General features: G+C 36.0%; 1 protein-coding gene across 1 annotated transcript in view; it reads right to left on the reverse strand.

Annotated features, from left to right (window-relative positions):
* Positions 1–625: 625 nt before the first annotated feature.
* Pclo (piccolo presynaptic cytomatrix protein) overlaps positions 626–17,213 on the reverse strand; it is a 347,243-nt gene continuing 330,655 nt past the window's right edge. Inside the window, exons 22-24 of the mRNA XM_035450725.1 lie at positions 7,470–7,604; positions 6,944–7,089; positions 626–5,176 (exon numbers count right to left, since the gene is read on the reverse strand). Of these exons, the coding sequence (XP_035306616.1) occupies positions 5,036–5,176; positions 6,944–7,089; positions 7,470–7,604 (422 nt within the window). The 3' untranslated portion in view covers positions 626–5,035. The remainder of the gene's footprint in view (positions 5,177–6,943; positions 7,090–7,469; positions 7,605–17,213) is intronic.

Genomic DNA, 17,213 nt, shown 5'->3' on the forward strand with positions numbered 1-17,213 from the left:
TTGTTGCACAGACATGGGCTGATTTCCAGACTCAGGCAGAGTCTATTCCCTCTGTGAATTTTGTAATTTATCCCCCAGTTCATTGTCCTTTGCTTTCCTGATTTCTCTTTTTTACCATGTATGCTTCACCAGTTATAAACCATCTCATTCTGCATGCTGTGTTCATGGGCACCTGTTGTTGTTGCTGTTTAATGTATCATAAGATCTGCCCTAATTCCTAATTAGTAATTAGAATGTATTATGTCCTTTCTCTGCTTGCACATATGAACTTTGTGTTCAGGCTGGGGATGTTCCAGCTTCCTTATCTCTTATTTTATTCATTCTCCCACTTCTCATTTAAAATGAGAAACATTTTAAGTCTCTCTCCTGACAGTTAACCATAGTATCTCCCACTCCTTTCTGAGCATGTAAGGTTATTCCTATTTCACCAAGGAATAGACGTGAAAAGGAACACTTTTTAAACCCCCTTCATAAAAAAGCTAGTGTCTACATTCATTGTCTTGCATTTTCTTTTCTCTTTGGTTTTTATAAGGTAGTAGTTTTAAGATTTGCCTCCACATGACAGTGTATAAATGTACCCCTGTCTGGGCTGAGAAATTTGTTTATAAACACGAGATGTCGAAGATGATATTTTCAATATTTTTAATAAGGCTGATACAACAGCCTTTATACAACACAGTTTTCATAAGTTATCAAGATACAACTTGTGTACAGTCACAGACATGTTTTTACATAGAGTAAAACTCAAGACAGTTTTACAAGCATTTTGTTCTACACAATTCTCATGTATTTTCAGGTCAGTTGATACAATCAATAGCCCAAGAATTTGCATTTATTCATTAAATTTTTCAGTGTTAGGTAAACAAAACATAATAAAAAGATTAGCAAATCACCAAGAAAGCATGCAACATATGGTCAGAAACGAGACATATCTCCAAGTACTTCATGGTTTATTGGAAATAAATTTTATTAGGTTTTAAACTTTTCTTAGACAAGAAACACCTTTCTAAACAGATGTGTTGTTAAGATATTAGCACACACATTAGTCAGTATGGAAGCACCTGAGCACATCACTGAACACGGATACAGACACAGTCAAATGATAATCACAGTCACATGCTGACTTCCAAAGGATGAGATTAGTTCAACAGCTACTATGTTACCAAACATCTAGTTATATACAGGGAAACAGATCCCGAAAATGCTCTCAGTCTGCCTATCAGATAAAGAACTTGATTAAATGATATTTATTTAATGTGTATCTTTAATAATAGCCACATAAGACATACAGAAAACATCAATGTCACATTCAATGAGAATATAAGTTTTGCTCACTCTTGTGTTACACTAAAGGTAAATAGCTATTAAGGGGAAACTTCTGGTAATTCATTGAGCTTTCACTTTCATTTCAAACTCAAAAGGAGGGAAAGTCTCTTCTGTCATACATACATTTATAAACACATGTAGCTATAGTTGGCTAAGTTTGGACTATTTGACATTATAGCAATTAAAATAAGTTTTTAAAAATATTGTTAGTTATGATTTAAATAATAAAGTAAAAAAATACTATAAACATCTTTATGGTATTTTAATTAAATGAAGCACTGATTAAATCATTTCTAATAAATTGGGCACAATATAGTAACAAATAATTTATTTTACTTCATATCACTGCCTCCACTATTGTTACTATGGCTACCACCAACATTATAACAGCCATTCTATAATGAGAATCAATATCAGCTGGTTACCAGCTATAATATTCCTAAGATACAATTACTCTAGTGTGTGTGATTTCCCAAATCAACCTCATAGATATGCAGAGAATGTACATTTAATGGTTGTGAATTACTAAAATGTGAACAATATTAAGGATCAAGGGCAATCGCTATCTTTTCATGTTTAGTATTGTTCTTTTAAACAGAAATGATAATCAAATGACCTCAGAGTCATGAAAGTTTTTCTTAAAATTAAGTAAAATTAGAGAAAATACCAATTTCTTGCTACTAGTGTTATCTGAATCTGTAGTAATGATTCTATAACTCCTCATCTTTTATAAAAAATTCAATCTGTGCTTTTTCTTCTCCAGTTGAAAGATTCCTTGGTACTGATTTTTAAACCAACAACCAACTTCCATTCTGACTGCTCAGTGGACTAGTAGGGAAAAGGAAACACTTCTCAAGGTGTAAATGCTGCAAGAATATTAACAACCTAGTGATTACAGACTATAAACTTTGTTACTGTTAAGATAGAAAAGCTAATTCTAATAACATAACATAAAATAAAAAAATGGAAAATCATATGTTGTGTTGTTTACAAAAAAGTAAAAAACACTAAGAGCCCTATTTGCAATTAAAAAAGAAATAGTTTTGTTGTGAGAAGGGCAGTTGGCTTCCCTCAGAAATGCATTCGGATAAGAATTGGTGTTGCATAGAGCAATTCCAGTTACAACCTGGGAGCTTGGTCAGCTGCAAACTTGCACATTGGCAGGATCTTTTTCTTTCTCAAGGGGAATGCTGGTGCATGATAAGAAGCTCTGTCGCTGACCCTCTTGACTGATCTGATTGATCTAGCCCTATTGCTACTTCCTTGGAATGGAGGGGCAGCTGCATTAGAAAGGCTTCCATTATTTCAGGCTTAAGAGCTACTCTTGATGATCTTGCTCCGGTGGTCTCTCTGATTGTGTAAGTTGTAACTAGAATGGAGTTAGCTACCTGGCTATATCACTTTTCATGAAGCCCTTGGAGTACCAGAGACTGTAGAACAGGGTAAGAGATGAACCATCGTTGCCTGTGAAGAACAAATAGCAGAGCCTTTGATGTCACAAAATCCTCTTAGACCCCTTTCCTCTGATTATAGGCTTCCTCAAGTACGAATGTCTGCTGGAAATATCCATGGCAACCACCAACAGATCTAGTAGTCTCTAAAAATAAAATGTTAGCAATATTCTATCTTTGAAAACTCTCATCTCCCAGGTTCACTTTGAAAGGCTACCAGCGGTAGATGCTATTGCATTGTGAGGGGAGAACAGACGGAAATGGAGGGAGGAGGGAGCTGGTATTTTAGGACAAAGAAAAATGAACTTGTATGTTTTTCAATGAGAATGAGATATATAATTTGGCATATACCAGAAACTTTTTACTTCTAGGGTTTTCCATTGCCTTTAAATTTAATACTTTTCTCTAAAAATGAGAAAATTCAATATCCAACCAATATTTTTGAGATGATTTACTATAATCCCACTAAAGCACTCTCTTAAATAAAATAACAATTTCTGGATTCAAATACTCCGCAAAGCAATTTGGTTTATTTTGGGTAGGATGTGGTAATGGGATAAGAGTTATGGATGTCAGTAAATTTTTTTATGACAAATCATTTTTATTTAATCATCTATCATTTTCAGGTTAAACTGGAGTTTATATTTAAATAAAAATGAGCTGTGGAACAATTTACTGTTCTTATCCATGCTGATGCTTATCATTGGTTGGAAATTGTTTCTCACATATAAAATTCGAGTGTTAAAAGGCTACACAATAATTATCTCTCAGTTTGTATGTAAAGCAATATTTAGAAATGTGCTTTCCTGGTTCACAGATCTTTTTATTTCAGCATCCTGGCATCCCGGGAGAAGGATAGGAAAACACTATTACTTAGGGGGAAAGTGAATGTAACCTGCATTTGTGAGGTGATATGTGTAAGTTCAGTAACAAAGTCAGGACCAGAAGCCAGGACTTCAGAGCCAGCTGAGTGCATTTCCCACAATTCCGTGTTACTTTCTTTATTGACATTGGTCGTTGACAGGGAGAGAATGCTTCATTTTAATGATTCACACATTGGTTGTTTGGTTTTACATTATTAAAATAGATCAAATATGTTTTAATTTCAAACATTGACCTTTCTCAACCTTTTCCAACACTAGCTTTCTAATGATGATGTTATCACCAACAAGAAAGCAGAATAGGAGAAAGGACTTGAGGTTGATGTCAGGGTGTTCATTATATAATCACTGAGTTTAGAGAAAAACCACAGAAAAATCAGAAAGTGACAACAGTTTAATCAATGTCATAAGATAAACATGATTTGTTTGCCAGAACAATAGTTTTGTGTCTCTGACAATACATTATTCAAGAGAAAGGAAATATGTAGAATGATATACGTAATGGAAGTTCCCCAATGAACAAGCAAACCTCTTTGCAGGACACACCAGTTAATCAAGATGCCTTGATGTGTACAGTTGAGAATGCCATGACTTAATACAATATTATGGAGATTGTAATGTTTTCAACCAAGGTACCTATTTCGTAGGTCAGCATTCTTCTTTAATATCCAGTCACTAGTTTTTGTTTTATTTCTAGATAAATACAATTTAATTTGAATCTACTATTATCTTCACTCTTCACTATTTTAAATTACACCAAAAACAGATGTGCTTTGGCCACACAGAATTCAGACCTACTGCTGTATAGCTCTCTAATGTAGACACAGGGAAAACATGCACAGTTCATTCTAAAATCCACTGTCATAAATCTTGCTTAATTTTCCCCATAAATACAGTCACCTTCTAGTCCAGTAGACAATTCATAGATGAATCTTATGTCGGAATCCCGAAGCAGGACATTTTATGAGAATATAAGATAAGGAGTCTTGAACTTTTCAAGACTAAGATTCACTACACCAGTCCTTTCCTGCAAGGTATCTGTGAGTATAAACAGCTGCTTTCACACTACCTTGGGCCGCCATAAAAACCTTTGTGCCTTTTTCATCAGTTCCAGCTCAGTCTGCTCCAAGACTTCTACCTTAAAAAAAGAAAATCTCCTTTCCAGTTTCTCTTCACAGCTTTGAGTAATCCAGTGTCTGGTGCTTTCAACACGTGAGCTTTTTGAGTCATTGCGTATTCCACAACAATGCAATCTGTTTGCTTCTTATTTCCTATGCCATGTTTACTCCTGAAGACATAGATCAGCACAGTAGTATTCACCTACAGTCTCTATCTGAGGCCATAGAGCTCTGTTTCCTCACCTGAGCAGACACATCTTCAATGTGTTTGAGTAGGACTGACCAAAAGTTTGTGCCAATTGACTATTCTTTTTCTCAGGTCCACTTTGTCAAGCCAGATACAGGCTTCTCCAATCAAAGTCTTCTTCATAAACTTCCCTCCATTGGAGAAAAGTAAAATCTAGAAAACAAAGTCAGAATTACATATGTATAGATACAAATATATTCATTTTTCAACTTTTCAAGGATTTTACCATAAAAAAATAACAAGGAAGAGAGCGAGATGTGAGGATGTAGTACATGTACTTGAGAGAAGAAGAGATATTATTAAAATACCTATAAATACAAATCAGTCTAGATCCATACTTCTTTCATTCCCCCCTAAATTTTGTTTTATCCCCAAACCACATACTTTGAAGGATAGGCAAATATGACACATAGAGGGGAAAGATGATTCTAGTTAGATATGCAGTGTCTGGAGTATTCAATAAGTAGAAAAGTGACAAGGAACTGAGACTACTTCAATATAACTTGCAGTAGTCAACAAACATTATGCAGTGAGCCTTCAGATGTTAAAGCAGAAGGTTGACGCACCAGAATGAATGCGTTCTGATGGACATAAACCTAGTGGCAAGATGCTGGGCCCTCCACCTTTTGTTTAACAGCTGTTCCTACAGCATATCTCTTGTGAAGCCAAAAGCACTCTCTTACAGTGCAAGATTCAGCAGTGTACAGATTATTGGGAACATTTTCCCATGTACTGGTATGTTGGGTCACTTCCCCCCAATCTGTGGGAACTCCAGTGGTGAGAAATTTAGTCACACAGTCAATAACCTAGGTTTCCACAGTCTAATCTCTATTTTGTTCCCTGAGATAAACTTAGAAGCCAGATCCCTGCAATTATCTTCCATTAGACAGGACATTTGGTCAGGAGAGGAGTCCTTCATATGGATCACAAACAGGACCTTCAAAATAGAGGTGGCATGTCCCAGCTTGTTTCATTCTTAGTCTTTCCTGATAAGGAGATTGGGTGCCCTAAATACTCTCACAGCTGATTTGGCAAAGTGCTAAGTATAGTTAACCCCTGCTCTACCCTAAAAAAGCTGTTAATTCTCTACACCTGACATCACCTTGGTTTATTGATGCAGGATTGTTACCTAGGAATGTAGCGTCATGCGCCTGCTCCCACTCTGCCGTCTTAGAGTTAACGCCTCCTAAATCACCCTTTTTGCCTCAGTGCTGCCTGGGCATCTTTCTAGCCACACCTCCTGGGGGGGGGTGCAAAGATGCCGACAGCATCACTTGGGATAAACTCTTATCTGCTTTTGACCTTGAGAAATTCAAGCTAGGAGAATTGCACTTGTTTGTGTGTGGATACGCTGGAAACTTTGCTGAGCACAGGGGGAGAGCAAGGAAACTGATGCGGAAAAGTATGTAGTGGAGAATTTATTTTGTCCTCAGATATTTTTCTAAATCCTGTGCTTTCTGTAAGCTTTCTCTCTGAACCCTGATAGGTCTGAGGAGGGGCTGGTACCCCAAAGACCTATATAATTAAAGCTCACTTTGGAGGAGTTTGAATGATGCAAGAAAATGATGTTTTCCTGAGCAGCTTCAATGGAAACCAAACAGTGTTTAGTAAAGATAACTCTGGCAGCAGTGTGATGAAATTAAAGAGATGAGACCACAGTGAGAAATCAACTAGGTGAATTACCAAAATTCCGTAAATAACAGATAAAAGAGCTGACAAGCATTAGTGAGAGTGACCATGGAACAAAAGAAATCTTTGCTAGAGTAGCAAAGAAACAGAGTGTAGAATTGGTAGATGATTGGATAGAGCGAATGAGCTAAGAGCATCCAAGGGACTTCCGGGGTGATCTTTCTAATGGTTAACTACTATCTAGCATATGTTCAGTATATAAACATTGAATAATTTATATGATACACTTACCTGAAGAGAATGGCCCGCAGGACTTAGGCTAAATCTAAAAGTTTCATTAAAGGAAGGCTCTCGGTCATGTCTGCATACCCTTGTTTTCTTCTTGATAACCTTCTTTTGAGTAGAGATGTTTATCACATATATTTTCACATATAAATCTGAAAATAAAAAGGAAACTCATTAACTGTCAATCAATCAATCAATCAATCATGGCAATGCATGTCGATGTTCTCCTTATACTCTATACAAGCACAGAAATTGTAAGCCATTTCTTGCAGAAAGCATAAATTATAATTTATGTGATTATAATCATACAGTTTTCTTAGAAATTTAAGTTAATTTTACTGTTGTTTATTAAATGTAGCACGCTATTTTATATGCTGGAAAAATTTTCCAGCTGAAGACTAGGAAATTAAATTCTCTTTCCACATGTTTTCTAATGTATTTCAGACACAGGTAAAAATTTAGCAAGAGTTTCTTAGAATGTTTAAGACATGGTCCTATATCTTTCATTGATTATTACCATGAAACTAGATACCTGGTAAATGATCCGGAGACTTAAATTTGTAGGTGATATTTCTGCACTGGAGAATTTCAACTATTAGTTGTTCACCGTCTGTCTTCATTTCCTTTTTCAATGCTAGCTTGATTTCACCCATTACTTGAGTTTTTGCTAGAAGAATTTAACAAAAACAAGTTGACAAATAATCAGCTCTCCTTTTTGAATGCTTAGCTTAATCACTTTCATATGTTCACTTACTGGATGTTTTCTCAAGTGTTAAACACCTTATGTGCTATGGATATAGGGCACAGTCCAGACCCTTAAGGAGTAAATAGCTTTGTAGGATCACATCATTCAGATACTTATAACAAAGCATGCTAGATATGATGATAGCCTAGTAACCAGGAAGATAAAAGAAACTGTAAGTAGATGTATCACTCAGCTGTACAGTCTTAGGCTTGAAGAGGTAATTGATGACCTTGTAGGAAGGAAGAAAAACATGGAAATTACAAAATCCTAATACAATATATAGGGAGTAAAATGTCTTTTAAGATGTAGTATGTTGTTTTCCAACCATTGTGTATTACCAGGCTTGCTCAAGCATACACTGTAGCATAATCAGATCTCACTGTACAGAGTTTCCATTTAATGTAGTAATGCATAGTGATAAGATTGTACAAGTGATCTAAACTAGATTCATTTTAGTTTCAATTTAGTTTCATATGGTGTTCTATCTTTTTTTAATTGAAAGGAACATTCCATGCCACATCAAATCTGTTATTAATCTACCAATTTCTCTATTAATTCATGGACTCATTCACCAACTCATAATTTGTTCACTAGTCTACTTTGGGATGAACGCCCTGTTAACTGAATGAATACAGTATGCATAAAATGTCCAAGCATCGCTGGGCGGTGGTGGTGCATGCCTTTAATCCCAGCACTGGGGAGGCAGAGGCAGGTGGATCTCTGTGAGTTCGAGGCCAGCCTGGTCTACAAGAGCTAGATCCAGGACACCTCCAAAGCCACAGAGAAACCCTGTCTCGGAAAAAAAAATGTCCAAGCATGAATGCAAGCTTACTTTTAAATTAGAATCTTGTATTTCTAATGCTGATAGATAGAAGCTACACAATCAAGACTCTCCTGACTCTTAACAGTACAAACATAGCCTGAAAACAAATATTTGAGAACATGTTGTTGACAGCTGTGCTTAAAATAAAATATAAACTTAGACATTTTAAATAATCACTCATCTAAGCTCACAGGATTTTTCACCTATTGGGAAGAGATATTTTAATGAGATATTTCCATGGATAAATAAATAACTAGGAAGAAAAATTCTGAAGTATATAGTGACACGGATTCAAAGAGAATGAGACATAAGACCTCTTCCTGGGAAGAGCTAGAGCTGGGAGTAGCATGAAGATGAGATGAGCATGAACTGAGAGTAGCATGAACTGAGATGCAAGGGCAAAGGAATTCTTCTGGAGAGAAGGAACACCATGTTAGTGAATAGGAATATTGTGTGGTAAATTCAGGCCTGAAGACTGCTGGGCACTGTTCACTGGGACCACATTAACATGTTTATTTACATATTCAGAGCACAGGCATGTATTGAAAGCTTTTAAATACAGCTGCCAACAATGTATTCTCAAACATTTGTTTTCAGGATAGATATTTATACTTTAAAAATCAGAGGGGCCTTGTTTGTGTTGATTATATCTATCAGCATTAGACTTTTAAAATTCTAATTAAAAATGAAATATAAAGTTGGGCATTTTAAATAATCTTTCATCCAGCTTGAATGAAAACAGCATATTTATAAGTAATAAAGGAATAGTTTTGTGAACTTTTCAAATTTTGAAAGCTTAGCTTGACAACAAATATAACCTCATAAATTTACATTAATTTCACTGTGACGTAGTATTTTCCCAGAAGCGTATGCAGTTCATTCAGGGTTGGAAATAGGAAATATGTTTTGCCATCCCTTTTGGACAATTGTCAATAATCTTGATATTATACCAAGACTTAACTAGATGTATTTCCTTAAAGGTTATGGCAAAGTAAGATCAGAGGAAAATGGGCACTCCTAAAATTCCAATTTAATATAAAATAACGATCAGAAAACTGTGAAATTACTTTAGTAATGGTATCACCAAGAGGTTAAAAAGTGGTTAAATTTCTAATTTCAAAAGCTAGAAAAAAAAGCAAAAACAAAACAAACAAAAAAACTAGGGTGTTTGAGGAAAGAAATAATAGAAGATAAAAATAAAAATTTGTGAGGCAGAAAATTAAACAGATTAATAGATAACATTAACATATCAAAATTCTGGGACTTTGAAAAATAGTAGTACTATAGAAAGGTAATAGTGAATTAGTCTATGGCTTGTGGGCGTTAAGTATGGCATTTTAAAGTTCTGTGCCATAAATAAATTTTAGTGTCATTATTACATTCTAATACTGTTTGGCTTATATTTTCTTCACAGTTTATTGCAGAAAAGAAACCATAAGTCACATCCAATATATTTACTTGAACTTGAGTGAGCCAGAATTCAGTTTTGGTTAGTTAACTTATTTCTGAAACATATCCTCCTATATAGCTCATCCTGGCTTAGAACTTGTGACCCTTCTTTTCTGAAGCATTGTAATTTCAAGCATGACACATTGTGCCTGGTATGTTCTTTGGACACTTAAAATGAGAATGAATTTGATACCAAGCCTGATAATTTATGTTTAATCTCCAGAAACCACAGGGCAGAATGAGAGAATTCCCACAAGTTGTCTTCTGACCTCTCCACACATACTGTGACTCATCCCCCATTCAGTAAATAAATGTGTAAAACAGAGGGTGCCTAGTCTTACTATATCTTGTTATATGCAGTGTTCATTCAACATCCCTTGGGAGGCCTGCTCTTTTCTGAAGGGAAAATGGAAGGAGAGTGGATTTGGGGGAGGCAGGGGAGAGGAGAGACTAGGATGAATAGAGGGAGGCCAGTCTGCAGTGAGGATTATTGAAAAAAAAACAAAAAACAAAATACTATAACAAAACTTTTTAAAAGAATGAAAAATCTGTTCCAGTCTATCTGATCTTTTAGAATGCCTTTCTAAGGAAAGAAAAAAAAATCCAATGTAAAAATGAAAAAAAAATGGACAACATTTAGAAAAGCAATCTTTAACATCAGAAAAATTAAAAAAAAATACTTAGTAAAGTATTAAGCAACCAAGCAACCTAGCAAACAAGCAAGGAAAATGCTACAGTCAGTCTTCTATCAGAGAACCTAAAAGCAGTTATTTAGAGATAGAAAAATGGATCCCAGCAAAGCACAGCTCTGCAGTGTCCCTGACTGTGACACACATTGTAGAAGTTTACAAGGAAAAGAGAGAACTGGCCAATACTAGAAGATTGAGGACCTCAGCCCTGAGTGGATGAGCAGTGAGCTCACATGCAGTCCTTGGAAACCTTGATAACTTTGAACTGGCAGCCTTACTTCATTACCATGGGTTCTCTGAGCCTTAGCAGTCTTAGCAGCCAGATGAAACAGCCATGGTGCCCTGAAGCTGAAGCTCTAATGTCATGCCCAAGGAATTCACAGAGCATACAGTATCTCTTCAGAGTATGGAGACATTTCTATGTTTGGTGGATTGAACACTTTGACTGAATCTCAAAAGAGGAAGTGAACCCAAACCAAAATAGTTGGGTAAACTGGTTATCAAATGACTGGATCCCTGTCTCCCAAACTACAGAAAGACACGCAGACGCCCTCCATTTACCCAACCATTCTTGAGATGAAGGGAGGGGAATTCTGTTGTTTTGTTTTTGTTTGTTTTATAAGCAGTATAAGTGTGTGTGTGTGTGAACTCTACAAAATATTAGACTTTATTGTGACATTTTTCACACATACATAAAATGTAACTGGATCATATTCACCTCCCATGATCCTCTGTTTGCCCTCTGCCCCTTCCCCGACTCCCTCTCTTGGAAAGAGAATTCTCATTGAAAAGTAAGTAGCAGAGGAAATCAGTCACTATTTGGAGCCAATGAAGTGGACATAAATGATAGCATTAAGCTTACTGAAGCATTTTCCCCTTTTTCTATCTCTAAATACACTTTTATAGGTCAAAGTCCCCTTTTCTAGAACCAGACTCCATCCAATTATCTGTTGCCTCCTACCTTCTCACTTGTGCGGAAGGTAGATCAAAAACTTGTTAATTAAAGTTCCCAAGTCTTCACACTGTCTGCTTCCTTCTGGGGAGTTTAACCTCACCTCCTTCACTGTGTGATGTTTGTGAAGCTTTTGCTAAATTTCACTCTGCTCAAAGATCTTTGCAGCTTGTTCTTTAATATTGCTAACTGAAGGATGCGTTTACTGAAGTTATCTTAAAGCACCTTTTTGAGTGATTTTGGCTTCTGAAGCCAACTTTTGTGTGAAGATGAAAAGAAATCTGTGTGTCTGCTGCCTTCACAGGGTGGGCACTGGCTCCAGATCTGGGTAAAATACCACATACGCAGAGGACGTGTGATAATATTTTGGAGTGAGGGATAAATGGCAGTAGAAAAAATTTCCAACAGTGTCTGTGTCTTGATGTCTTGAAATCCATGCTTTCCTCTTTGTTTATATAAAAGAACAACATTTTAAAGCTAGGAGTATAAGTTGAATATTTTCTGTACAATGAAATGGTAAATATTCGAGGCAATAGGTCTGATTAATCTGATTTGTATGCCACATAATATATATATGATTTGGATCATCATATGGTATCATAAAAATATGTATAATTGTAAATGTCAATTTACAAAAACTAATATAATATTACTAAAAAAAGAAATACATTTATTCTGCAATGTAGCACAAACCTAGAACTTAGAAAGAAAGAGAATCAAGCAGATATTGTGGCACATGCCTATACACCCTGCATTTGGGAGGTACAGACAAGAGGAAGGCTCAAGAGTTCAAAGCCAGCCTCAGCTACACAGTGAGTTCAGGCCCACCTGGTACACATGAGGCCCTCTCAGAAACAAAGAAGATAGAGAGACATAAAGTGTATGTTTCAAAATAAAATGACCAAGTAATATTTGAAGTGAAAATGAAAAATGAGAGTTGTACCCATCATCTCAATTTGAAAGTATTAATGAATAAGAAATATCTGGAAACAAAACTAAATAAGATTAAAGAATATTACAGGTAGAGAAAATGTATTAAGGTAATACTACACAAGTATATGTGGTGGGTTGAATAACAGTGGCCCTCATAGCCTCAGAGATTTTTAATGTTTGGTCACCAGGGATTGGCATTAGAAGGTGTGACCTTGTTAGTGTAGGTTGGCCTTGTGGAGGAAATATGTCACTGGGTTGTGAGGTTTCAAATACTCAAGCTAGGTCTAGTGTGTTTCTTTCTTCCTGCCGCCTGCTGATCTGAATGTAGAGAATTCTCTGCTCCTTTTCCAGGGCCATGTCTGCCTATGTGCAGCCACACTCAACATCTTTAGGACAATGGACTAAACCTCTGAAATTGTAAGCAACCCCCAGTTAAATGTTTTCTTTTATAAGAGTTGCCATGGTCACAGTGTCCTTTCACAGCCAAAGAACACTAACACAGTACCCCATTATCCTGGAATAATCGATGAGTTTATATGTTGATAGAGCTCACTGAACTGCACTTCACAGACAGAAAAATATGGTTACAGAATGGACAGGAAAGACTTAAGTACTATGAAAGAATGCATTGCGGTATAAAAGAAACCCAGCCATGGTGAAATAGTTAAAACCATGAATATTTAATAGGTTAAAAGACCACTTAAGAGAATAACTCAAGGAGAAGAAAGAGAATAACAAGTGAAAGAAGGAGGGAAGGAAGAAAATTAGAGGATTAAACATAGGCAACTGATCATATAATGGAAGAAGTATGGATAGAAAACAGATGCTTTAAAGACAGTAGTAGAATTTAAAATTGAAATGTAGTATTAAAGTGATACATAGTTAATTTCAATACTTAATTTAGTTTCTTGACCTCTGAAATTTTGAAAATACTAATGTATAAAATATTTATTCAAATTAATTCATTGCTTTATTTTAAATTGAGATATTCTATTCATTTAAATTAATATTTTATAAAGATAATGAATAATTTAATTTGATTTTAGCAAAACTGGGTCCTATTATCTCTTTATTTAGCCAGATAACATGTTTCAAGCAGTGTAATTGTCAAATTATCTCTATCTTCAACAGCTTTTTTTTAGCACTTCCTGATGTGTTCTTTTCATTAAAATATGCAGTGATCTTCCCACTTCTTCCCTCAAAAAAGTTACATATATATTTGAAAAGTGGGTATTTATCATATCTACACAGTCAGATTTGTAAAGATGCTGAGACAGAGAAGAGTCAACCACAGAGCTTTTACATGACTTAAACTATGGGAGTAACCTCTTGAAATTATTGTCCACATGTGCACACTGGGACAGAGATGTGGGGTACTGACAAAATAACAAAAAGATCAAACAGCCAGACATGGTGACACAAACCGTTAAATCCCGGTCCTGGGGAGGAAGAGGCAGGCAGAGATCTATGTTGGCAAGGCCAACCCAAGCTACACAGTGAATTCCATAACTGCTTAAACATCTCTGAGACACATAAGATCCTTTGTGAAAATGCTTATTAAACATGCAGAGTTACTCAGTGAAGTGCATAGAGATTGAGAAAGTATTTATCTTTAATTTTTTTGATTATCTTTAAGTACATGCATGCATGTGTCTGTGTGTAGGTATGTGCGCACATGAGTACAGTTGCCTCCAGAGTTCAGAAGAGGGAGGAAGATGCCAGGAGCTAGAGTTACAGGCTATTGTGACACCCATGAGTCGGGTGCTAGAAACCAAATTTGGGTCTTCGAAAGAGCAATACTACTCTTAACTGCTGAGCCATCTCTTTAGTCCCTGACAAAATGTTCCTCTGAAATTACGCTTTTGGAATCTCTAAATCTTCAATGCTCAACTAAACTTCACGTGTTTAGTTTTGCTTCAGCAACCTCAGCAACTTTTTCCCATGTGAGATCATTTCAGGCAAAGCTGTCTTTGGGAGTATTTTAGTCAAAAGGAAGTGACTAATGTGGAAAAGAAATGAAGGCAAAAGAATAGAACAACTTCTTAAAGGGAAAGGCCATAAAATGAAAACAATGTGCATTAACAAGTACTACTTGTTAATGAGACAGGTCACTGCTGACAGTTAGTAAAGTCTGAATTGTTGTCACAGAAGTGTGTTCACTCTGACAGTCTGGCATTTTAGAACCTAACAGTTGCATCTCAATACTCATACCAAAGCCAAGAAACTCTTATTAGACCTAATCAGTCTTACTAGGATTATTAGAATTGAAGTGGATTTTTTTTTTACAGTGAATTTTACCTTCTATCCTAGTGAGGTGGCAAGCACCATATTAGATATGTTTTGAGTTGGGCTGGAGAGATGGCTTAGTGGTTAAGAGCACTGGCTGCTCTTCCAGAGATCCTGAGTTCAATTCCCAGCAACCACATTGTGGCTCACAACCATCTGTTATGAGACCTGGTGCCTCCTTCTGGTGTACAGATATACATGCACAGAGAATACTGTATATATAATAAATAGGTATGGTTTGAGCCTGATGTGGTGTCAGGTGCAGGTGATATCTGAACTTAGAAGGTAGATGAGAAGGATGGAGGTGTTAGAGTCATCCCTCATGTACACAGAGAATTAGAGGCCAAGCTATACTTCAGGAGACATTGTCTCACAAAGCAGAACGAGAGGTCTCTCTGGTGTATCAGTACTTACATGTGATAAAAAGCATGTAACACTATTCTTCACATATCTATTTTATATTTATAATATCATTAAGCTTTTTCATTTTCTTAAGATCATAATTTTGGGCCTACTAAATATCTACTGTTCTAAATAATATTGTATATTCCCTAAACCTGATCATTATGGAAGTTTTTGATAATGTTCTCATATATGTCAGTAGTGATGTAAATTCCCTCTTATATTATTGCATTTACTTTCATTGTTTCCTCTGTATCAACTGTGTGTGTGTACGTGTGCGTGTGCGTGTGCGTGTGCGTGTGCGTGTGTGTGTGTGTGTGTGTGTGTGTGTGTGTGATTTTTTTTGTATTGTAAATGTCATTACTATCCAAATAAAATGTTGGCACTATTCCTGGAAAGAAACTTAACAAGCTTTCATTAATTACAATTCTCAACATTCACTACCTTAAAAAATTATTTATGCTATATTATACTATATTATGCATTTGTGATTTGAAACAGGGTTTCTTGTAGACCAGACTGGCCATGAACTTCTGTAGCTGAGGCCAGTCTTGCATTCCTTTTTCTTCTGCATATTTCTCTCTGGTTTTGGGGTTATAGGTGTGTGTTACTAAGTAAGAGTGGCACAAATTTTACTTTTAATTGACAAAAATGATTTTCTGCACTTGTGGGGTGATGGGCTGTGCTTTGCTATGTGGGATGAAGTGCAGCACCTCATACATGAGTGCTTATTGCCCTGTCCTATCGCGGCAATGGAATAACCGATCTAGGATCAACCACAACTCACATCTAGGAAACCTATGTTTGCCATTAGGTTATTTGCTCATTTACTCAGAATACAGAAAGAAAAACGAGGAAACTGTATTCATTTGGCAATACTTTAAATTGAAACATTTTTCTTTTTAAGAAAAGAGGTCCTTTCTTTCCTCACTGAGCCTGTTGCAGAGGAAGTAAGCTTACTAACTGTCTCTGTGATTTCCAGCCGGGTGTGTCCTGCAACCCTGCATACTGCAATAATTTCACTTGCTAGGACAAAATTGCAATTGCATCTTAAGTTCAAAATCTTATAGACTATGGGACTCAATAATTGTCTATAATAATCACTTACCGTTTCTTTACACTATCTCCTCCACAAGCAAGAAAAGCCACTAGATTTTAAACCAAGTGTGGCAATCTTTTTTTTTTTTAAGATTTATTTATTTATTATGTACATAGTATTCTGTATGGATGTGGCCCCGCAGACCAGAAGAGGGCACCAGATCTCATTATGTATAGTTGTGAGCCATCATGTCATTGCTGGGAATTGAACTCAGGACTTCTGGAAGAGCAGCCAGTGCTCTAAACCTCTGAGCCATCTCTCCAGCCCCCAAGTGTGGTAATCTTACCTGTATTGAATTTCATTACCTTGTTTTACTATTTTTCTTGAGACTATATTAAAGCCTCTCTTAAGTTTTCAAATTTAATTCTTAGAGTTTAATTTGTAAAAAACTACCTTACCTATATGAGACAGTTAATATATATAGGACAAAATACAAGAAATGAAACATTTTTGAAGGTTTATCCTAGTTAGTTATTTTGTTTGTTTGTTGTTTTAAAAGGGAAGCAGAGTGAAATCAACCTATTTAATTGTACTTGAAATACTCTCATGGTAAGGTCTCATGGGGGTTCTTCTTGGTGAGACAGCTTGATTATATAGTAAAACAGCAATAAGGAGACTTTTCTATCTTTATAACCAAGAGATGACTGCTGGCTCTAAGACATCCTACAAATAAATATCACAAAAATGAGTAAAATAATTATTTTAAAATACATTTTGCTTATATTCACATTTCTTTTCTTTTCTTTTTCTTTTTCTTTCTTTTCTTTTTTCTTTTTTTTTTTTTTTGGTTTCTTGAGACAAGGTTTCTCTGTGGCTTTGGAGGCTGTCCTGGAACTAGCTCTTGTAGACCAGGCTGGTCTCAACTCACAGAGATCCGCCTGCCTCTGCCTCCTGAGTG

The sequence above is a fragment of the Cricetulus griseus genome (genome assembly GCF_003668045.3).
Source record: "Cricetulus griseus strain 17A/GY chromosome 1 unlocalized genomic scaffold, alternate assembly CriGri-PICRH-1.0 chr1_0, whole genome shotgun sequence".
NCBI classification, from domain to species: domain Eukaryota; kingdom Metazoa; phylum Chordata; class Mammalia; order Rodentia; family Cricetidae; genus Cricetulus; species Cricetulus griseus.